The sequence below is a fragment of the Perissodus microlepis genome, chromosome 17 (genome assembly GCF_051167445.1).
Source record: "Perissodus microlepis isolate ML-2025 ecotype Zambia chromosome 17, ASM5116744v1, whole genome shotgun sequence".
NCBI lineage: Eukaryota > Metazoa > Chordata > Actinopteri > Cichliformes > Cichlidae > Perissodus > Perissodus microlepis.
In genome coordinates, this window is record NC_140477.1 from 25,457,289 (window position 1) to 25,482,579 (window position 25,291).

Below are 25,291 nucleotides of genomic sequence, written 5' to 3' on the forward strand. Positions count from 1 at the left end.
TTCACAAACAAGAGAGGGAGAGAGATGTGTATTAGTTAAGCAGTGATAATAATAATGAACATGTCTTAGTTTGTCACTTTCAGATGAAAAGCAGACCTGAATCAATTTTCCACATGCAGCGGTCGGAAGAAAGTTATAGTTTAACATCATTGGAAACGTTCAGGCCAAGTTTCTGGCTGACTTATTTACAGCACCATATGTCCCTCAACCTAATAAGCGAGCTCTCACTCCTCCCTGAAGACAAGGAATGCAGTTCCAAAGAGCAATAATATGGCAGATAAAGAGACAGCAGCAAAGTCCTGAGCAAAGAGTCCCAGCAAGCAGCAGCAGTGTGGACAAACAGCATCAGAGAAGAAGAGCAAACCCATCATCCTGCCTGATTGGATGAATGGCACTGTGTTTCCAACAAGCTGCAACTTCACTGTGCATGTGACAAGAACATTTGAGGAGAACTGAGGAGACTGTTGGAGTTTGACATTTGCCACCTTTGGAGTAAAATGGCAAGAAGAGACAGTGGAACACAGGACAAAGCTGAAGGAGAACTGCTGGCTGTTGGACTGTTGAAGTGGGAGAGGACAACAGAGTGAGAGGAGTGGTGAGAACACATAGGAATTTTGTTGTTTAATGTGGGAAATCAAAATTGGGTTAGCAAACCTGGGGAAAAGAAAACTGACTGCTTAAGTGGGAAATTGTGAAGGAGTCTGAAACACTGCAAAAAGAAACATACAAAATCACACACACAAGCAGAACATGCATTAACTCTACTAACACAAACACAAGAGAGCTCATGAAGATTAGACAACATCTTAAGCACGTGAGTCTGTTTATCATCTTGTCCAAGTCACTTAGTGTGATGCAAAGACCAGTGGACTCGTAGCATATTAGTTAAGAAATGATTAAATAATAGCAGAGAAGTGTGTTGGAAAGGCAGCTTTAAGAACATGCTCTGCTGGATATGCAGCTCCTCAGACATGCATTAAACCTGCCTAATAACACAAACACACATGCAATGAAAATTAGCTTGTTATCTTTCATCAGTGTTAAAATAGTGTCAATTTAACAGACACTTGTCATTAAATGCTGAATTTATCCAATGCTGACAACTAACTCTCTAGGTTGCAGGACAACAGTTTAACTTTTGTGGGAAAAAAGATTCTGGTTTGACCAACCAGTGATCAGACAATAAATTTAGTCGTTGATATAGTAAATTGGGAGATGCTTCCTGCTTGATTGATGCAGCACAAGTAATTTACTGTATGAGGGAAATTCTATTTTTGTGATAACATTTTGAACATGCATTTCTGTTGTCCTGTCAACTTAGTGGGTTAATAGCTGATATGCAAATTAGTTGATCGTTCTTAGATTAATGAAAGGTGACTGAATTCTAGCATGAGTGAATGGGATGTGTTGGAGTTTGTTGTGTGTTGAGTGGAGACTCTAAACCACTGAGTTTCCTGTTTTGATGTGTGGGTGAATCCTGCACCCAGATACACAACTCTGAATACATAAGAACAAACTTCTTTTGTGAAGTGCATGACAACATGTCACATGTTTTATGATGAAGGGAAAAAGGAAAACTGAATAAAATGGGTGTGTGTCCTAAATGAGTGAAGAGCACAGACCTGGGGATTAAACTCATAGCTAATAACATATTAGGGTTATGTTGTGTGTTGTGCGGCTGATGGATGGTTTGGAGTTAATCAAGCTGATGATTTTTCTTTTGTTGTGAAGTTGAGCCTGCCAATTAGTATGATTTACCCTCCTGAGATGAGGAGCATATGTCATGACTTAACAAGGCCTTTTTATTTTGATACTTTCACAGTGCACTGAAAGTTTTGTTCGATAATCTCTGTTTGAGCAGATCTGCACGATTAGAACAGTGCACTGATTTCTGTTTGTGAATTTCTTTTCTTTAAGCAGATCTGCACGTCGGGAATTAAAAGTGCTACACGTCATCGAGAAAATTGTTACAAGTGAGTTTCTCCACATTAAAATGGGCTCAGGAGAAAGTCACTTATCTGGGACAATTAGAGAGTAAGTTCCTGTCCAAAAAGGATTCAGCGATGTAATCCGAGCTAAAGTTCTTCTTTTTCTTTTTGAAATGACGTCATTTTGCTGAGAGTGGAAACTAAATGCGACGATAGGTTCCACTATCAGCAAAGAAAGAAAGAATGCATGAATGAATGAGTGAAAGGAAAAAAAGCTGACAAAAGCTGACAAGACTTTACTGATGTAACACGACTGTGCGAAGTTAACCCCCACCTGACAAAGGTGCAGATGAATCTATGTGTGTTTCCTTTTACAGGAGCAGAAAGATGACAGCAACATTCGAGGTTGCGTGATGGTTTTACCTTTTAAATGCCATTTTCTGTGTCTGTGCATCTACCAGGGGGTGTTATTCACTACCTTGTGTTGCTCACAGAGATCACTGTGAGAAAGTGTGTATACACCTGCGCAGCGCTAACATTTACATTTCTTTTCTACAGCATTACAGTTCTTCATGTGGTTTGATCATGTGATTTATAACAGGACAACTAGTTAATGTTTTTCTACTACAGGATTTCTGGGTTTATGTGTGAAGAAAACTGTGTTTACAGGTTATGAGGTAGTGATGCTTTTAACTGTGTTTTTGGGAAAATGTGAAGGTTACTTTGACAATGTGAATAACATGTGAGACGTTTCCTGTGTTGAAACTAGTGTCACTTCTTTCCACAGCAATGGATGGTTAACTTTATGGTCTTTTTATAGCACCTCTGGAACCTGTCGACCTACGCCTGGTCAGCAGGATGATCTATGTGTGTTGCTAATGTTTGCTTTTCTAAGAATGCATGTAGAGGATTCAGCAGAGACGGACAAGTAACATGAGAAAAACAAATAAGAGATGCAGTGTTTGCGGAATAGTTTAATATGGGGTTCATTAGCTGGCCACTATTGAGCTCCTAGTGATACATGAGTGGAGTGACTTTGCTTAAGGGAAGTCACCGATTACATTAATGTTAACTGAGTACATGGGATGATCCATGTCTGAGGCAAATTATGGAAATAATTGTAGTTTACTGATTTAAGAAAACCTGCACATGATACTTGTCTTGCTGATGTTGAATGCTTTATTACTCTTATGATACAATTGTTTACAAGTGTGAAGTTTGATTTCACTTCCAAATCTTGTTTTCAGGCCAGTTTTTAAGCAAACTTAATATGCAAAACACACTAACATCTTTTATTGCAGGATTATAGGTCCGGGGTGGTGCTGCTCCAGAGGAGGCGATGCCCTGATGTTGCCTGGGACATGATCTAGCTAACCTTTTTCTTTAAGACAGGAATCTAGGTTTGATGAGTTGACTCATGGGAGTGTCCATGCGTCAAGAGGAGGGGTCCAGGATTAACATGAAACACAATGTTTTCTATGTTTTTTATGATTTTTGTGTGATTAACAGTTCATTTATGGGTATTAAACCCATGCAAGTGGTGCATCCATGTTCAGATGAGGCTTTGATGGCCTATAAGTGAAGTTCACTGAACTAAAGAATGTGGTTTGATGATTGTTGACATGCTCTCCAAATAGAAGTTTTTCCTCCTAGCAAGGAAATACAGGTGCAGCAGTCAGAGTATTGCTGGAAGGAATCTCCTGAGAAATCTTCAGAGGCCCAGTGAGAAGCAAGAACCATTCCAGGCATAGCTGACAGCCCAGGCAGTGGTTGAGGTCAAAGGTCAAGCTGGTTGGGGCCCATCATGAGATCAGACTTTGGAGCCACAGCAAGGACCATGAAACTGCGTTGGAATGAGATCTGTGCCAAGGGGACTTTCCAGAGGCCAACAGAGGAGATTGTGGACAACAGACGGGCACCTGAAGGATGAGGGGAGCGTGCCAAGCTCCATCGACAGCGCAGAGGGAGTCCGAGGATGACATCATGATTCTGTGAAAAGCACAGGAACCAGAAGCTATGGTGGTGATGACAGCAGTTTCCTATGAACATCACCTAATGCTGTGTCACTGTACTGTGCATACGATGACACGCTGAAGACTGCTGGGATCATAACAGCAGTAAGATAACTGGACCCAGCACCCTTTCCACAGAGGGGTTTTTCTGCAGAGGATGGACAGTAGAAGAGTCATAAGTATCCCCCTCGCAGGACGAAGGCCTGAAGTGAGGTGATGGGGGTTGATAGAGGCCATAAAACGTGAGTGCTGACAAGGCCTGCAGCTTTCAAGATAACTGAGACCCATGTTGACAAACAACAAAACCAACTGGTATGTTTGAATTTCTATTCTACATACATTTGGACTCTGGTCCTATGGACAGTGATGGAAACAACTGGAAGAGACATTCATGACGCCCTGCCGAACTAAAACCACTCTGCACAGAAGATGGGTGATCACTGCAGAGCTGGGATGTTTTTGAAAATGTTACTTTCTTATTTTAACTATTAAATTAACAATTAATTTGTTTGCTCGTAGGATGCAGTTTGCCATTGGATGAGATCAATGAGGAATGGGATAACTGCTAATACATTTGTTCAACTGTGTACTTTTATGGTAATTTAGGGTGACTGACATATGCTGTGTATAAAAATGTTTGCATTTACACTGTCAGACATGAGGTGATCATAACTGGGAACTTTTCTAGCATAAAGGTCAAAAAGGGGGGAATGTTAGGTTTTGTAATGTTGATTGTCATTTATGCTTAGAAATATCTACTTATATATGCTTAGAGTTTTATAATTAGTTTTAGATTGGTAGAGGTTTGATCCTTAATAGTCTGCAAACTTTGTGTGCATTCCAGGGCACTCTGGGAGCATGGGAGAGGTCGTACCTTCTCTTATTGTTTTATGGTAGGATAAACGTAGCTATATCTGTTTTAGGCTAAGTGCCTTTTGTTTAGATGAACTGCTGGACTTCCAGACCAGCAGGTTTAGGGCAGTCATCTATGGGGTCACACTCTGACCCCACACACACACCACACACACACACTTACACAACGCACAGGCAAGGTACTCTTTGTTTGTATGTAGACGTCATATGTTAATGAACCTATGTATATTCACGTAACCTCAATAAAAGAGCAGTGTTACGGGGGAGTGGACGAGAGCAACTGGGGTCAAGCGAAGGAACGGCGTTTGTCCGGTTCTCTCCCATGCACGAGAAACATGAAGAACTTTGCCTACTCGTGTCTTGTTTTGCTGTGTAGCAAATTGTCCTTAACGTTCCAGCGAATAGGTTTAAGCTACAAACCTATCAAGTGTCAATTTATCTTTTGACATGGTTTCAACATTCTTCTTCCCAGTGCACATATTTGCTTCATTCTCCCTGTGACGGCTTCTATTCTTATTCTACTATTCAAAGTCAAAGTAAACTTTATTGTCATCGCTGCTATATACAGTACAGGATATAGAGAGACGAGACGACTAGGCTCCAGTTCCATAGGAAGAGTAAGAAATAAATATACACTTTAAGACTAAGGTAAGGGGAGTAAATATACACTTTAAGCTAAAAAGGATCAATAACAGTCTAACTTTGCAATTTACAATTGTAAACTTACACTAACCTTGAAGTGGTTTAAAGTGACCAACGTAGCAGCGTTACAGTTTACAGTATGAGTGATTTAAAGTGACCTTGAGTGAAATAAAGTGACCAACATGAACAATATTCCTAAGTGTAGGATTGTCCATAGAGCAGCATCTGTATTTACAAAGGCAGTGGTATGTGGAGTGCAATAGAGTCAGTTAATGGTTTGTGTGGGTATGTGTGGTGGGGGGGAGTGGCTGAGCCGGTAGTGAGTTCAGGACTCTGATGGCTTTTGGGAAAAAGCTATCTCGCAGTCTGGATTATCAGGCCCTAATGCTGTTATAGCATCTGCCAGATGGGAAGAGGGACAAAAGTCCTGTCAGGGGTGTGAGGGGTCAAAATGTCATGTTTCGGCTGTGTGGCAGGCAGGGATTGGACCCAAACGCAAACTCACGGGGACAGAACTTGAACTCAAAAGCACAGCTTTATTGCTGGAAAATAGAACACAAGCAATATAAAACTAAACTGGGAAAAGCTAATTATAATGCATACCAGGAGACACGGGGAGAATCACACACAGCATGAGGGACGACGCGACACTGACTCAGAGAAACACAGGGTGTCATGGTTTGCCAGGGCAAGCCGTGTGGAATATTTAGGACCAGGACGCGGCAGCTCTGGTGCAGGTGAGTATTTATTAACAAAGGAAAAAAAACAAACAACAAAGGCACTGGGAACATGAAACTGGAACCTAAACTGGATAAAACTAACAAAACAAACCAGAAACGAAGATGCAGGGAGGTCCGGGGAAATACACATGGAGAGATGCAGGGAGACCGAGGGGAAACAACACAGACGAACCAGCAACTACTATGACAGAAGACACAACTTAAATACACTCAGAGAACACAGGGAGATTACACACAGGTGGGGAACACAGCTGGGAGTGATTAACGTGACGAGACTAGGGAGGCAAACTGAAAACACTCACATAAGACGCAGACCTTCACAATAAAACAGGAACTACGCATGAAAGGACACAAACTAAGAAACGCGGACTAAATACAAGAACACACGGCAGAACAGAGTAAACACTAAACAGAGGAAGAACAGAAAACACCAAACGCTGGGTCAAAAGGACCCGGGATCATGACACAGGGTTTAAATACACTGGGAAGTAACGAGGGGAATGAGACACAGAAGGAGGGCACAGCTGGGAGAAATCAGGACTGACGAGACAAGCAAAGCAGGACGCATTCACATAAGACACGGACCTTCAAAGTAAAACAGGAAGTATCACACAGAGACGCGAACTTGACACAGTGGAGACAGCAACTAAGAAACAGAGACATAAACCATAAGGCAGAGGACTCTAAGAACCAAAAGACACAGAGGGAAACTCAAACATGCAGACACAGACTTACACAGAACAGAGGGGACACAGAAACATGAAGGGCAAGGGATCGAAACTAGAAACCATAGAATAAATCACACACAAGTACAATAATACAAAAATCACAAAGAACTAAAAACGCTGGGTCAGGAGACCCAGGACCCTGACAGTACCCCCCCCCCCCTCAAGGGCTGACTCCAGACAGCCCAAACACAGAAAAACAAAACCAAACAAAACAACCCAGGGCGGGCGGCGGGGGTCCAGGACGGAGGGCTCGGACCAGAAAACAAAAGCAGTGCACAGCAAACACCGGAGCCCAAGAAAGCAGCCCAAACACAGGTCAGTTCAGGGGGCCGGCCATGAAGACGGCAACAACAGAGAAGCAGTTCGGGGGGCCGACCCGGAGGTCGCCGGCACAAGAGTTCAGAAGTCAAACGGTCGGGGGGCCGACCAGGTGGGTGGCACAGGTGACAGAGCTGGTGTGGAGGCCGGCCGTGCGGAAGGCAACGGCGGCGACTCAGGCGAAAGGGATCCGGGGGCCGGCCGTGCGGAAGGTGGCGGCGGCAAAGGAGACGATGGAGCTGTTCAGGGGGCCGGCCGCGCGGACGGCAACGGCGGCGGCTACAGAGCGGGACCGGAGGCCGGCTCTCAAGCGTCAGGCGTACTGGCCGAGGCTTGGTGGGCACAGGACCAGGCAAGGCGGGACCAGGCGAGGCGGGACCAGGCGAGGCGGGACGAGAGTAAGCTGAAGCTGCAGACGAGGATGAAGACTCGGACGAGGCTGGACCAGACGGGGCGGAGGCAGAAGCTGATGCTGATGCTGCAGGCGGCGTGGATGTTGAGGTTGCAGGCGGTGGAGCCGGTGGTGGCTGAACGGTCTCGCCAGAACTGTCAGCAGACATCAGGTGACATATGTGCTGGCTGGGTCCTCCTGGACCCCCAGCTGACGAGGTAGGAGGCTGAACGGGCCCCTCAGACCCTCCAGCAGAAGCAGGAGGCTGAACGGGCCCCTCGGACCCTCCAGCGGAGACAGGAGGCTGAACGGGCCCCGCGGACCCTCCAGCGGAGACGAGGAGGTGCTGGCCGGGCTGACCAGAGCCGCCAGTGGAGACGAGGAGCGGCTGGAGAGGTTCTCCTGAACCCCCAGCGGAGACGAGGGAGTGCTGGCCGGGCTCACTGGAACCCCCAGCGGACGGGGTAGATGGCGGCGCGGGAGCCGCGGAGTGCTGGATGAGCTCATCCGAGCTTCCAGCAGGAGCTGATGTAGAGCCAGAGAGAATTGGGACCCCTGGCTCAATGTTAAGCTGGCTAGAAGACTGAACTGCTACGGGGGACTGGGCCAATGGTTCAGGTGCGAGCCGAGCTACTGGAGACACGGGGAGCCGAGCTACTGGAGACACGGGGAGCTGAGCTACTGGAGACACGGGGAGCTGAGCCACTGGAGACACGGGCTGAGCTACTAATGGTGGTGAAGTAGATGACTGCACGGGAGACTGAACTGAGGGCGTCTGCACTGGCACAGGGGACTGAACTGATGTCTGTAGTAACGGTGGTGGTGAGAGTGGAGTAGGTGGTGGAGTTGATGACTGCGCTAGAGACTGAGCTGGTGGGGAAGCTGATGCCTGAGCTAAGAACTGGGCTAATGACTGAACAAAAGACTGCAATACATGTTGAAGTGGCTGTTGTAGTGATGGCAGTTGTGACAGTGGCTGAACTAAGTCTTCTGAGCCTTCTGAACATGAAGAATATGGCTGGACAGACACCCTTGAGCTTACAGTTGACACAGAAACTGGTGCAGGCATCTGCGAGACACGAGCCGCTCCCACCCGACGAGTAGGTACGGGTGCAGAGGTAGGCTGTGTACTCGCTGGCCTCACCTCAGGGACCGGCAATGGTGATATGGCAGACCGGACGCCAGCCACTCCCACCCGAGGAGTAGGTATGGGTGCAGGAGGAAGCTGAGTCACGGCTGCCCTCACCCTCGGGGCCGGAACAGGCACCGGCCATGGCTGAGCAGCTGCTGCCCCCACCCGAGGAGCTGGTACGGGTGCAGGGACCGACAGGGCCTCAGCTGGCCTGGGAGCCGGAGTAGGGACCAGCGGGACCTCAGCTTTCCCCACCCGAGGGACTGAAATGGGTGTAGAGAAAAGCCAGGCCCAAGCTGCCCTGGGAGGAGAAACACAGGTAGATGAAGAATTACGCTCAGAAAAAACAGTCTTTGCTTGGGCAGGCTCAAAAGGAATCTCCACCGGGTCCACAAAAACAGACCTATCAAAAATAAACTCTGCCTCTTTCCCACAATGTTTTACAGTTTTTCTAGGTTTTGTACTGATAGGGTTCACGGTTTGAAAAACACTATTGTCATTTCCCAGCTCAGAGGGAGCAGAGCAGAAAAAGTTCTCCCAGTCTATGTCGTCGTCCATCAGGGACACATCGACAGGATCAGGAGTGAGTCTATTGTTTTTAATGTCCAGAGAAGCGGGAGAAGGATAATCAGTGTAACTCACCACCGGGAGTTGCTTAACATTGTCCATCTTATTGCGGCGTGTGCGCCGCTTCCTACGGGAAGGGGAAGCGGGCGGAGAAAATAGCTGAGCCTCCGGCGTGCAGAACGGCGACGCCGAGGCTGGAGCGTGGGCAATTGAAGAGACGCGGAGAATTCCCACCTGAAGCGGCCGCGGCTTGGGTGCAGGTGAAGCGGCAGGTGGGGGCTTTCGGCAGCTCCGGGGACCGCCAAGAGCCAGCCGAGTTCCTCGGAAAATCCGCCCGTAGTCAGGAGTGCGCCATGGCCTCAAGCAGAGCTCCTCCTCTAGCTCGGCAAAGGCAGCATCCTGACGCTCACGCAGCTGAGAGCGGTTTGCTGGGTCCATGTAATGGTCGCGTCGTTCTGTCATGTTTCGGCTGTGTGGCAGGCAGGGATTGGACCCAAACGCAAACTCACGGGGACAGAACTTGAACTCAAAAGCACAGCTTTATTGCTGGAAAATAGAACACAAGCAATACAAAACTAAACTGGGAAAAGCTAATTATAATGCATACCAGGAGACACGGGGAGAATCACACACAGCATGAGGGACGACGCGACACTGACTCAGAGAAACACAGGGTCACACACAAGTACAATAATACAAAAATCACAAAGAACTAAAAACGCTGGGTCAGGAGACCCAGGACCCTGACACAAAAAACAATACACCATAAAAAAAAACACTGAATTTGCCAAAGCGCTATCAGCCGCTGCCTGGGACCCGGAAGTCCTCTTTTTTATTTTGGATGAGGCATTCAGAGGTTGGAGTCTTGAAATGAACCCCTGGGATGAACTGTAATGAGCACCCATGACAGCAAAAAATGTGGGTGTTTGACGTCCTCTCAAAGCGTTGACATTTGCTGTCAAGGCTTCTCTATTTTTACTTATATTCACGCCTTCTCAGGAATGTGAACAGGAGGACGTCAGAAGCTTAGATCTTAAAAGATCTGAGATTATAGTAACGTGCCAAAAATGTAGATTCCAACAGCATCTGGAACCTGTAGTTAAATTTGTGTCATACTTTGCTATCAAGTGAATAATTATTTTTTGTTCGTTTGTTTGTTTTTTGCATGTGTGTGTGTGTTTTGTTTGTTTTTTTGGCATGCATTTGATTTCTTCGGATGTGTTTGATTCAAACTGTGTGAAGAAGCTCTAGTGGAACACCTGCCTGTAGATCAGATGGTGACACTGCAGGGGAGTGTGACATTTAACCCAGTGCTCTCACAGCAACCCAGTGACACTCACTGCTACTCACTGCTACAGGGCAGAAACTCTTCTTGACCTAAATTTTTTACTTTTTTTTCCTCCAGTTTGCATAGCAAAAATCCTTGGGCAAGATACTAACACCAAGCTGCTCTCGAATGCATCCATCAGAGTATGATTATTTGATAAAAAGCACTTATGTATAGGAAAAACCAAGCATAGAAAATGCTTTATAGTTCTGTAAGTGCTTTGAGCGGTTGGAGTAAAACAGTGCTATATAAGAACTAGTCCATTTACCATATAGAAAATACTAAGATGTAGGGGGGAAAGTACTTGTGTGAATGAGATATGCTATATAAAGTGTTTCAAGTGTGTAAAGAGAAAAGCACTATAAGAAGAACCAGCCTACTTATTATTTTACAGGTGTTTAAAAATCTACATTTTAAGGCCACCAGATGGCAATAGGTTGGGTTGGTTACATGATAGTTCTCGATGAATACAAGTAAATGGTTCGAGCCCCGGCTCGGACAGTCTTGGTCGTTGTGTCCTTGGGCAAGACACTTCACCTACCGCCTACTGGTGATGGCCAGAGGGGCCGATGGCGCGATATCGCAGCCTCGCTTCTGTCAGTCTGCCCCAGAGCAGCTGTGGCTACAACTGTAGTTTGCCTCCACCAGTGTGAATGTGAGAGTGAATGAATAGTGGAATTGTAAAGTGCTTTGAGGTTCTTGAAAAGCGCTATATAAATGCAATCCATTATTATTAATGAGGCTAAATGAACCAATTTAGTGATTGGCTAAATTGTTGTTTTTGCCATAAAAAAAGTTTTATTTTACCCAGAAATTGCCAGAATTCAGCTAATGCATGATGACTGGTGAGTTAATGATTTACAACGGGACATATTCCTTTGATGACACCAGTTTACACATTTACAAATATACAGTACAAACCAGTCAACAACAGAAGCTTACACGATTGTGTATATAAGAATTCTGCGATTGTGCAGGTTGAAGGTAACGTGTGTCAGGACACATGCCTGAAAGTAAACTGGTGCTCTGGCGTGAGCTGGCACAATAATTATCATAACTTTTACAGTATTTCATTCAACTCATTTTAATCACATACTTGTTAAGCACTCCCTTAGATGTCAGACCACAATCCTTGTATAAAAACCTTCTTGTTATATTCCGTCATTAATAAACATAGAAGGCCATCTTTCCACCAGCTATTTTCTATTTTAAGTACTGTTTCTATCAGCCCTTTAAACATATTACTGTACACGAGGGAGGAGAATTTACAGTGAAAATATTAAATATTCCTGTAACGTATTCCATCTGGGTGGCCTGTTAACTCCTACATCATTAATAGTTCAAATGTCTGGGAGTAACACGTGTGTGCGCATGGCTGAAGACTTGATCTGGCAGCACAGCCTCACTGTGACACAAGACAGTGCTTTCTTATCTACCCTGTAGGCTTATAGAACAAGCCTCTTTTATACAAGCAAGATCGTAACATGACATACTGTCTGATGGAGCAGCACGGGGTGTCACTTTCGAATGTAGTGATGCGCAGTGAACCTGGAATAGCTCATATGAGCAACACAAGCTCGCTGATGGTTTCTCTCCTTTAACAGATGCCGAATAATAGACTCACTCAGAGAGAAGAGCGTGAGTGCCATTTGAGCAGCACTTTAATTATTGTAACTCTCCATCCTATCTGGCAGCAGTTTATGCGGCTGTGGTGTCATTTAAATCCAATCACTGTCTAAAACAGGTCGTTATTGCAGGCACCTCCAGCCAATGTTTAGTCAGTCCCACTTGTTAGCATTCCTTTTTTTAACATACACTGGTCTCTGAGTCTGTCTGTCTGTCCTCTTTGTTAAATATCTCACATGTTGGTAAACATGCATGTTTGCTTTATTACTAAGGGTTCATATTCATGTCTGTACAGCAGTTAATTTGCTCATGTTAGCACAAAGACTGTAAATGAAACAGCAAACCCAGCTTCATCTAAAGCTAACCCATAGATCCAGAGACCAGCCCTTGTCATTTTCACTTTAACACTTTGTAGTTTGTTTAAGATCTGTAATGTATTGATAGAAACCTTTCGCTAAAATTGTGATCTAAGGCTTTGGGAAATACTTAAAGAACTCCAGCTCTATCCATGCACTTGTAGTTGATGAAAGAAAGTCGAGGTGCTTCCTTGCCTCTGTGATGGTATTTTGATTAATGCGAGTTATATTTTACTCCGTTGTTAAGGTCAAATTAAAAAAAACTTGAAAAGGACACATGTTTATCTTACTGTAGGTTCCAGAGGAGTGCAAGGATTAAATCAAATTTTAAAAAATCTTTTTATACTTTTTACATTTTTAAATTATCTAAATTGCTGGCGTTATATACTTTATATATATATACTTTCTCTAAAATCAGACTTTCTTATGAGATACAAAAGAGTGAACCATCTGTATGCTGAAAATCAACTGTGAAGTCAATCTTTTCATTTCAAGGCACAAAAGCCCTTCCTGTCTTTTCAGCAACTGAGTTAATGTCACTCATTATTTGCCCCCAAAAATCAATTGACTGCCTTCGGTTTCAACAAAAAAACGCAGCCATCAGAAGGGCACTAACAGGATGATGGCACATTTCCTCATGTTGGCCTCTCTGCACTGGTTACATGTGGCCTTTAGAACTGATTTTAGCATTTTACAGCTTGTTTTTTAAGGTAGAACTTGCCTTGGGCTGGAGACAGAGGGTAACAGGTTATTTGATGTCTAATGGGAGAGGCTTCTGCAGGCGATAGGAACGTTACAATCTACATCTACAAGTTGTTACTCAAGACCTGCTATTAGGATATTAAAGGTAGTTCTATTTGTATTTTTCAAATAGAAAAAAAAATGAATTGAAATCTCCCTCCATGGCATGCAAACACCACTTCTCCTCTCCTTGGTCTTTAGTTTTTGTATGTGGCCAGTCTCTAGCCACATACAAAAAATGCAGAATTCATCTGAAGAAAAATGTCCTTCCTGACCACTGTAAATATTAAATATGGTGGCGGAACATGGTGGCTTCCACAAACCAAAAACCTGCTCCTATGTTTTTTTAATGGATTGACAATAAGTTTGTCAGAGTGCATCAATTTCTTGATATAACAGACATAATTACACAGTAATCTATGCATATTTATGAACACAGTATACTTTTTTTTTAGTGCTGTCAGCGTTAATCTCATTAAAATGAGATTAACGCCATAACCGCATTAACGCGGCAAATCTCTGTTAGCGAGTTAGTGCGGATTGGCCCATGCATGGGGCTGCACAGCATCAATGCGTTAGTGCAGTTAGCTCGTTAACGCCGTGCAGTCCCAAGCACGGGGCGATCCATGCTAACTCGCTAACGGAGATTTTCCGCGTTAATGCAGTTATGGCGTTAACGTCATTTTAACGAGGTTAACGCTGACAGCACTACTTTTTTATATTAAATAACCTAAGAATTTATTGAACCCACCTTTATGAACTTGGCTGATACATATCATTCTAATATAGCAGCTTTCTTCTCCATCAGTTAAATGCAGTGTTGAATTTTCTTGGTAATTTTAAACCTTCATTATTTACGTTCATGTTTATACCCACAGCAGGGAAGAAGAAGACAGCTGTGGTTGTATAACTCCCTTCCTTGTTATGTAGTGCTTGTAGATCAGAGGAACCGTGTAAAGCCATTAGCAGGGATGTCTGTGGCCTCACTGGTGTGCACATGCACTCAAAATGGGAATGTAGTATTGAAAAACAACTTCATGGAGATCAAAAACTAACATTTCAAAGCTGTACTATACTGTACTGTACTGTATGTGTGCCTCCTATTATCAAACAAACTAGCAACAGTTACCTTATTCAGCACTGGGATATCTTTATGATTTACTTTTTAGTCCACATTATTCCCATTTTGGTTCAGTCAGCATTCTCATAAAAATCTCTGGCTAAAATTTTCATCTGTTATAGAGACAGACTTGCTGGATGACAGAAGAATCAATATTGGACTTACACCAGAACACCTCTTCACCTAAAAGCTATTGTTGACGTTTGCCTGGTGCATATGTACTGGTTATGGTTCATGGTAACACCTTGCATGATGCTAAAACCATTTAGACTTGTGCTTGAGTGCACTCAACTTGTTAATGTACAAGTTACAATTTTCTCTGGATTTTTTTTATTTTATGTTATTAATTTTTCTTTTCATTTTTTAATTGCATCATATGGCTCAGTAATGTGTATAGACAGTGTTTGGAATCCAGGGACAGCTGCAACAGTACAAGTTCTGACAATGGGTCTGAGCATTATATCTCCATACCTAACAGCATTTAGAGTATTTATTGGCTAGCCTATGGAGGTTTTTGTCCTTCAAAGACATGCCTCCTCAGGACCGCACGGCTACCTCTCTGAGTCTGTTTCTGTCTGGTCAGAAACATGCACACATAGCCTACTGGAGTTTTTGTAGGTCAGTGCAAGTGGCAATGCTCCTCCTGTTTTTCCTGGTACAATTCTGCTGCTTGACTGATGCCCTTCTACAGCCCTGTCCAGCTCCCCTAGTGTTATGACCAGTTTTCCGATATTTCCTCCACACACTTGAGATTGTACTGGGAGACACAGAATACATTCTTGTGACTGCACTTACGAATGTGCAGGTCTGGAAGGCGCTCGACTAGCTATATAATCTCAATCGGCTGCAAGCGCCATCTCATGTTTGCAGACTAAATCAAGATCAAGTGTTTCCATGTGGTCAAATGTTTTTCGACAAAAGCCTTTGAGTCAGATATGGATGGAAGTGATTTTGAAAGAGAAATATGAAAAACCCAGTGTTTTAAGTAAAGACTGTTACTGTACCTTACACTGAAAACATCAGCAATAAAGTAATAAAAGGCAGTCATTTTCTGTTGAATAAAGTCTTCCAGCTGATCAGTAACTCACAAGAGATACTGATCTTGCTGCCATCTATAAAATGATATATAATATAAGGAAAAAGGGGTTAAAGACATCTTGAGTCCATGACAATCTGATCTTTTCATCTGGAGCAAAGAGCTAATAAATGAAGAGGCAACACAGGATTATTATGAGCATTCGGGATCAGGGAAAAGACACAAATCACTCCATAACCCCAAAAGAAGAAACTCCACAATGGTTTTGAATCAAAATTCATATAAGGACAAAATGCAAAAGAAATGTGCTTCACACTAAATTGTTTACGCCATTTGAATTTCAAACCCCACATGCATAGTAGAAATGGGGAGAAAGGGAGAAAATATTTCTACGTTCTCATTACTGAAAAAACTTTTTGAAGCCAAAAGCAGAGAAGACTCAAGTGAGCAATGAGGGTTAATGGAGTCACAGGAGATACTATTTATTCAATATTTATTTGAGCTATACGAGTTTGTTCTTTGAAATCCAGTCCTCCTCTTGATGGCTGAGGTACATCTCAAATTCTACTTTTTCGTTATAAAGGAAAGAAAAAGCAAAGCAGAAAAACAAAAGTCAGACAGACATGCAATGCATGCATGTATTGGTTCTTAAGTCACATGATCCGTGGCAATTTGTCACCACTGGAGACAAATTAGTCATCTAGCAAGTAATTATCATCCTAGTTCGAATCAGATGTGCCAGACAAACATGAACGCAGCAGGTCAATATCAGAAAACAACTCCTAATCTACACGTTCTGTGATTATGATGGATGCGATGTTTCCACCTTAAATTTTTAGAAATACTCATGCAGATATTAGTGATTTTCACATAAGATCATGATTACGTTGGAAGCAGAAAATTATTATAACAATTTCATTTATAAAATTGTTTAAAACATGCTTTTCTTTTTATTTATGACAAAATAAATGTTAGATGTCAGAATATTGATGCAAATGTATACAGTGCAGAGTTTGATTTAAAAAAATATATTTTACAATTTAGTTGATGTTTCTATTACATTAATAGTTTAGCTCTTTACAAAAATGCCAGCGTCATGTATAACTCACCATTTGCACAAAAGTCCATCTAATGTAAAATGAATTCGTTTACAACAAAATATGGAGGAATCTGCTCAGGTAACATTTGGGGAGAGTTAACGTATATGATGGTGTAGCAAGAAGGTGGAAAAGAATGCAGAGGTATCATCTGGTTCTTCTATACCACTGCAATTAAGAGTCTTAACCTCCTAGGACCTGGCGTCCACATATGTGTACATCACATTTTGGGTTGTCTAGGGTTGGGTTGGTTTGTTTGTTTTGCACAGTGCATGCCTTTTTGTACTGATTGTACATGTAACTTCTTTTTGTGTTCTCTTTACATGGCAGAATATAACAGCTCTGGAAATCAACATCTGAAGATTATTTACTTTGATACACAATGAGGGAAAAATTAAAGTCAAGTATGATACACACACAACAAACTGACACACAGATATTAATCAATACTGATATTAGGTGTTTAAATAGGTGTTTAAATCATATTAAACACCTCTTTGCCAATAGTGCTGTCTTCGCCTCCTCCAGCTGATACAAATATTCACACAGCACCTTTTTTCCAATAATGCATCATAAATGCAGACAAACACGTCTCACCAGCAGCTGCATTAGTTGAACACTTTAAAGAATTTTGAGAGGCCAGTAAAGCTCCCATTTCAACAGCATTTGACTATTTAACTATTAGCACTTACTCAATAGATATATCAGCCATCTGTTTTCATTGAGGTAGTGACTAATGGCTAATTGCTAATAATAAAAAGCATTAGGCAGCAAACCTTATCAATCCTGCCTGCCTATAGTAATAAGACTAAAATGTGTTATGTTTCTTTTAAACTCCCAGACTGAAGCTGAACAAGAGAATCTTAAAATGTCACAAATATAGATTGTACAGTTACTATCGTTTTTGTTTATTTTATTGTTCATATTGTATTTGTATTCTAAGCTTTACACACACAAAATGTCTGTTAGTCTGTAACTTCTAATTTAAAGGGGCAAGGATCCCTAATTCCCTTTCCTCAATGCTCAAACAAAGGCTCATGATAACATGTAAACCCGATGCACAGTCCCACTACTACAATGAAAGAATTCATAAATGTACAAAGTGAATAAAAGTAAAAGTTAATAAAAAAGTAAAAGAATTGATCTTATTTGATTGAAAAATAATTTTCAAATCTTTTAAGTCATGTCAGTATAAAAACAATGTGACTGAAATCGTGTTAAAATCACCCACACAGACACATTCCTTCATGTTCCAACTCTCCTTAAGATCGATAAGATCGATGAGGTTAAGCTGTGCGTTTGGACTCACCGTTTCCCAAACCGCCGACTGCATGAACAGACCCAAGTAAAGAAATGCGTCCGTCCATTTCAATCGGGAGCTTCCAGTGATAAGCATGCTGTGCGATGACATCTATGCTCGCTTTGAAAAGTGCATGTAGAAAAGTAGAAAAAACAGATTACAGCAAACTATTTCCTCCTTAAATTTCCACGACTGTCAACACCCAATGAACTGAGCAGCCGGCTGACAGTTCGCCGGTATTAATGCCGCCCGGTCTCTCTCCAGTGGCCGGTGCTGGACAGAGCCAAACAGTTTGCGCTCCTCCCTGAAATGGAGCAGAACACACAGACGCAGATGCGCGCTGACAAGAGGGAAGACAGCGAGTGGAGTCTTCACGAGCAGGAAAAACGGTGTGTTCATAGGTTCGAGGTTTTTACTCTGATTGCATAAACGGATAACACTGAGGATAGTTTTCAGGCTCTGTACTGCCATGCAGATGTATCTCCTGAAAAATGTATGCACAAAATACCTGTTTTAGGAAGGGATAAACATGTATTTAGAGTTGTTAAGATTTAAATTATGGTTCTGTTTAAATACCCAAATAGTACAAAGGTTTTGCATCAAATTGTACTCCAAATACCTAAAATAAAAGTTCTACAGAATCATATCCATAATATTACTGAATCATAGTTGCTTTTTGAGTATTGTGCGTATCACTTTACAATCCCCATTCCAAAAAGGTAGTTCAGGCTGTGTGGAATGTAAATCAAAACACAATACAATGATCTGTAAATCTCATAAACCCATATTTTATCCATGATAGAACATAGAACGCATATTGCAATCAAACGGGGAAGCACTGTATATAACCGTGCCTCTAGAAGTACAGCAGGTTGTTTACTAACTGGACTGATGGGGGTTCCAGCCCTGGCTGCAAAAGTGCTTCTGTGCATATCAAACTGTGACAGACTGCCAAAATCTCACTGCTTTTATTTTGTTTGTGTTTTGGTTTTTTGCTTTAGCTTGTGAAATGGAACGGTGATCATGTCTGGATTCCATCTGAAATACAGACCTGAAGACAAAAAAATTACAGTACAATATTAAATATTAAGTAAAACAGAATATATACAAAGTGTCTTTGCAGAGTATGAGATGCAAAAAATGTTTGCATGTATCAGTGTTTGGATAGTTTTTTTCGGCTTTTTTTTTCTTCATTTATCGATTTGTTTCATTATTTTGCAGAGATCTAGTTTCTTATTCAGTCTGTTCCTGGTTTCAGTTTATTCCGTTTGTCCCCTTGTATTCTTGCTTCCCTTATGTTTCTGTATCTGTCCTTGTCTCATCTGTTTTGTCCTGTAGTCTCATGTGTGTAGTCAGTCTTGTGTGTGTTTACGTTTTGATGTTTAGTCTGTGTTTCTATTTCCCTCAAGTTCAGCCATGGGTCTGTCTTCTGTTATTTTCTGTAGTCATTTGTCCCTCTGTCTCATCTTCCCTGATTTTTTCTCTTCTGTGTTCCCTGATGTCTTAATCTCATCCATACTTGTCTGTCTCCCATGTCCCTTGTCTAGTCCTCCTGTTCTCATCTGTTAAGTTCACCATACTTTCTCATTCAGTCATGTGTTTTCTGTTTCCTCTGTCAGTCATGTCTGTTTTCTTTTTTGTCTATATCAAGTTTGTATGGCTCAGTCTCTGTCTCAGTTTTCTGTATTATTTTAATAGTCCCTCATACTGTGTGCACTGTTTTCAGTTTAACTACCATTGTCAGCTGAGCTCCCACCTGTTTCCTCTTCCCTTGTTACCTGTATGTATGTGTCTCAGTCTCCCTTTGTCCTTTGTTGTGTTTTCCTTCATACCTATGTACTGTGTGTTCCTATATCCTGAGGTTTTTTTTTTTCCTTTTTTGTTTCTAATTTCTGATTTTTTTCCCTGTAGTTTCCTAGTTTCTTAGTCCTGGCTTCCTGTCCAGCTTGCATTGTTAGTTGTATAATTCATAGATAGCTAGAATCTTTATTGATCCCACAAGGAAAAATGTGGTACAGCAGCATGATAAAGAGAAAAAATGTACAGTCTACTAGTACATAACAACACCTGCATTAAGGTATAATACAAAAATCTGTTTAGGATCTTGGGAAAAAAATCGAAGAACGTGATTCTCACAATGCCACCAATACCATCCAGGCGAAGAGTGAGCATGCTGCAACAGGTATATAACAGTATCACCTACCCCCACAAGAGACTGGCAGGCAAACTGAAGACTTCATTTGCAAGCTAGGTCAAGCAATAAACAGTCTCCCCAGCACCTTCATGACATGTGACTTCAAAGCAACTGGTCTGAAGTCATTAAGGCCAGAAGAGGTGGCTTTCTTTGTCTTCCATAGTGCTGGTACTTTTTCCTGCAGTAGACTCAGGTTTGATTGCTCAACAGGTTTTTGAGAAAATGGTGGGGACCGATTTAGAAGCTTATTTATTTATGCCTCCTGGGGTACCAGCTGTCAACAAGGGCCCTCCCAAAGCCTCTGTCTTGAGCCATTCGGGCTCATGCAAGGTGTATCACAGTTGCTCGGTATCCCTTTTGGGGGCATCTTCACCATGCATTCTTTGGCCTTTCTATTTTACTCCTTTCTTTCAGGTTCTATGTTAGGACTTGTCTGGTAATGTTGTTGCCTTGTTTCTTGACTTGTCTTATCCATCTCCATCTTCTTCATCCGATCACTTCCTATGGAAGTACTTTGCTTTCTTTCCCCCTGTGACTGCAGATCTTGAAATGTTTAAATATGAAGCATTTATGTGGAACAACAACTTTGTTAATTTTTTGTTGTTTTCCTCCTGATTACCTTTTGCATGTCCATCTTTATTTTGACTGTCATAAATCACAACATGTTGGCACCCACGCAGAATACATCACAACTCCTGAGTTATATAGAGAGTCAAGGCAGACCTTTTTACAGTAAATTATAATATCTGTCATATAGACCTGCATTACTAAATGAAAAAATGACTGGGCCAAAGTTTTTGTCAGCCATGACAGCCATAAGAGGTGTGGCCTCTTTTGGAATCAAGTTAACCAGCAGCGCAGACCGATTACAGTCATTTACCTGCAGTCATTACCTAAATGAATGTTGCCTTTTATTTAATTTGGGTGTTGTTTTGTTTTGCTTTAAGGCCTATTTTCCCCATGTTTAAGAGCTTAAAAATGAAACCCACCTTCCTGGAACTCCAGTGGAACAGAAACAGAAAACAAAAGCTCTGAAGGACTTCAGTGATCTGACAGCAGCATAAAATAAGAGTCTCACTGTTTTGTTTTGTTTTGTTTTGTTTTGTTTTGTTTTAAGTTGTTTAAAACTCTATATGCAAATCAAAGAGTGCTAAAATTCATTCTGAGAGATGTGAGTAGACTGGGCAATGTCTTAAGGAGCAGGGTAATGTGATCCTTTTCTGCAGGTTTCTTAGTGACTTTTTATTGAACTACCACAGTCTAAATGGCTTTTGATAAATGTGTGAATAAGTCAATGAAAGAAAAAGAGAAAAACAACTTGTTCTTCGTTGATTCAGAATGTCAACTGAAAGGAGATTTTAACAGAGTTCCAGTGCACAAAGCCTTCTTTGCAAAGATGAATGCACATTTGAGAGTTCAGTGATGTAAAAAGAACAGGCACTGGTCTGCATTGATGTGGAGAGCACATGAGGCAACTCAGTGGTTTGATAAGTGCAAACATAATGCAAATCATATATAGTAGCCTTCAGAATCTAGATCTCACAGCTAAAACAAAAATCTAAAAGGGACTGGTTAGACTGTTGTCTCCAACATCATTGGAAGAATGGTGTTTAACTCACTGGGATGGACACTCAGAGAATCAAGGAGGACTGAATCTCTCTTGACTGAGACACTATTTGTATTTTATATATTTATTTTTAAATTGTATTTTGGTTTCTACATGTTGTAATTGAGTCTTATGTTATCCTTCATCACTGCACAATGAATCCAGTTGGTAGAGTAACACAACTCCAGAACAAAACTAAAAACCCTGTGTCAAACAACCAGGACCCTGACAAAATCAGTTACGAAATATGGGAGACATAAACTTGTCTTATTAATTTTTATCAGAATATTCTTGCAATTCCAAAGCTAAAAACTGAAAAATTTAAAGTGAAATTTCATGCCAAATTTTCAAAATACAGTTTGAAAGCAAATTAGTGCGCATATTGCTCCCACAGCATGTTAATGTGGACTTGTCGACTTCTCATGTGGACCGTCATTGTGTATTCAAAGCAATGACTGAATGGAAGCTCAAGCAGTTTAATCAATATGATTAAATGCAGTGTGGCATAAACACACATAGCCCTTTTCCACTAGTACCTACGCGGGTCTCTGTTTTTCGGGTTTTCAATTAGGTGGTAGTACCTGATACCAGCTACTTTTTTAGTGCCTACTCAGCCAGGGTTCCAGTGATCTAAGTGATCTGAAAATTGGGCAACAACAGATTGCATGCCACTGATTAGCTAATCAGTGGCATTACTTGATGAGTCATGAGACAGACTGTTTGACGAAAATAAAAACCACTGTCAATCACTGTCACTGTCAAACCCAGCAACAAGGGAAATGGCTACATAAAAATTGACACCATGATCCCAGAGTCTGACAAAAAGCAAAACACCATGCAGCAGTTACACCATCGTTTCGGTGTCCACCATTGTTGTAGTGTTCAAGTCACATACAAATGAAGCCTCGGGACTTTCGGTCACATTGCTATAATGACCCTACACTCACAGAGTTGAGTCACATTGAGTCAAGCTGAGTAGGCACTAGTGGAAAAGAGCAAATAATGAGTGAAAAAAAGTGAGTGAAGAAGAAATACGGGTATCCTGGGAAGCCCCTAGCAGACTAGGATTATTGCAGCATAACTAATAAAAGATTCAGGGTCACTTGACACAAAAATCAATCCACAAATGTCTCTTCTCTGTGTCTTCTCTGTAGGTATACACAGTACCGTGCCACTACAGCCATACCCATAAGCCTAAGGCTGCTGCAAAGACCAGATTAGCAAATCTAAAAGCCTTGTTTTAACTGTCAGGTTATATTCACTGCTTTTTGTTTACTTTTGAGCAGTCACATGAAATGCTTGTGAAAAAATAATATAATACAACAGATAGTATCTGTTTCTCATGTACACTGTACATTTACTTATAACAGGAAGTGATTTTATGATAGATTTGACGTTCCCGGCAGTGTCTATACATGCTGTGTTCCAGGAGCACAGTAAGAGTGCCTTTTCAAAAATGTTTTGCTGCTCTGGAAACTTTATATAAACAATTCTAGTAAAGTTAAACAGTGCAGGTTGACAGCAGCGCTGTGTGTGTGTGTTTGTATGTGCGCGAGTGTGTGCGTTGGAGGCACCTTGCATATAGGTCGGCGGGTGACAGACGGTGCTTTTGGCTTTGTCACCAGACCACCTTCTCACAGGTGCTGCTGTCTGCGGCACCTGTGACAAGGAGAAGAGTGCCTGAGGGTTCTTATACAGGGATTAGGCTGTACATATGAGTTTACAGTACAGTAGGAGAACAATTGTTAAGTGTACATTCAATGGGTTATATCATGGAGCCAGAACAAAGCTCAAGGTAATGTGATTTTGTACTGTTTTTAGTAGATGTGTGCTATGTCTTTGATGCATTGTCAAGACAAAAATCTGACCAGAACTCACAAGTAAGCAATTTGTATTTCAACTAGCAAAACAGTTAATTTCAAAGAAACATAACAGACATTCTAACTGTATCAAAAGTACTTCAAATGAACATTTTGGACGCCACCTCTCTAATTACACTCTAGCTCTAGCTTTTGGTGCTCATAGGCAAAAACACAATGACTTCTTGTTATGATGCTACCTGGCATCAACCTTTGTCATTATTTTAATGATTAGATCACTTACCCCTTAATCATTGTTATGGGGAGCTTCATTAGACACAATACTTGTACAATAATAACCACTGCAGCTTCTGGCTACTGAAAATGTGACTTCGTGAATGAACTAATCTTAAAATAAAATAAAAATACTCGGGTATCTGTGATCAAAACTCTGCCGTGGGTGATCCCAAGCCCTGATAAGAAAGGAGCCGGGGGTGCACATAGGGCTGGCAACTACACATAAAACCGTAAAACCCAAACTGCTACAGAAACATTGACAAGAGAACATCAAGTAGGCTTGATTTTGGAATGAGGATCTTCAGATCTAAAATTACTGATAAAGTCAAGACTTTTGGAAGCCATGGGACCAAAAATCTTTCTTTAATGCACGAGCATCAATATTCATACATAGACTGTGAAGAGTTTACTAATATATATATTTGATACAATCCTGTTTATTATAATATTATATTATATTATCATATATATGTAATATCTCAAAACAACTTCCCCTCTCACCCATATGGGCAGTGTATCCTTCAAGCTCGGGTCCTCTACCAGAGGCCTGGGAGCTTGAGGGTCCTGTGCAGTATCTTTGCTGTTCCTAGGACTGCGCTCTTCTGAACAGGGATCTGGGATGTTGTTCCTCGGATCTGCTGGAACCACTCGCCTAGCTTGGGGTCACTGCATCTAGTGCTCCAATTACCACTGGGACCAATGTTGCCTTCACCATCCACATCTTCTTGAGCTCTTTCTGAGCCCTTGGTATTTCTCCAGCTTCTCGCGTTCCCTCTTCCTGATGTTGCTGTCATTCGGTATCACTGCGGGTCTATCATTCCCAAGTACTTGGGGCTGTCTTCAATGTCATTCCCATTTGTTATATTTTGCCACAAAAAACATTAGCTACAACCCTTTTTATTCTCCTCGCAGCCCAAAAGTGTCTGCCACCAAATTTCTAAAATTTCACGAAATTCCCTGTGGTTATACATGTGTCCTCTTGTAGATGCCGAGACAAGCAGAACACGGAGCCTTGATGACCCCCAGAGTCATTATGAATGCAAATCAATAAGGTGTTCTTGTACGTATAGAAATGTATGTCCCTGTGGATATAATGAGGCACTGATTAGAAATTAGTTTCAGTTATGTTTTACATATGATGTCCCAGTTCATCTCTGTAAAACACACAAAGTTCATTTTTTTTTAACAATAAACCACCAGGGACTGTGTGTACATAAGAAGCACATATATGAAGCTCAAACACATACACACGTGTGCACACACATCTTTCTAATGCACTCATCCTGAAGTACAGATGAGTCATTTTCTGTTTTCTCAGTCTGCCTGTTGAGTAGAATCCCAGTTGGCTTGCACTGTACAAAGTAATAGCTATATCAACAGTATGTGAAAAACAACATTCATGTGACAAAAATTACCATAATTACATTTTGGATTACTAATGAATGTTAGCTAGGATCTGAA

General features: G+C 41.8%; 1 protein-coding gene across 2 annotated transcripts in view; it reads right to left on the reverse strand.

Moving 5' to 3' along the window:
* ghrhrb (growth hormone releasing hormone receptor b) overlaps positions 1 to 18,305 on the reverse strand; it is a 90,180-nt gene extending 71,875 nt beyond the window's left edge. The window contains exon 1 of one of the 2 annotated variants that reach the window (XM_084909304.1): positions 17,944 to 18,305. In XM_084909304.1, the coding sequence (XP_084765430.1) occupies positions 17,944 to 18,001 (58 nt within the window). In that variant the 5' untranslated portion in view covers positions 18,002 to 18,305. The remainder of the gene's footprint in view (positions 1 to 17,943) is intronic. The other variant, XM_084909303.1, reaches the window with a different exon arrangement.
* Positions 18,306 to 25,291: the final 6,986 nt, after the last annotated feature.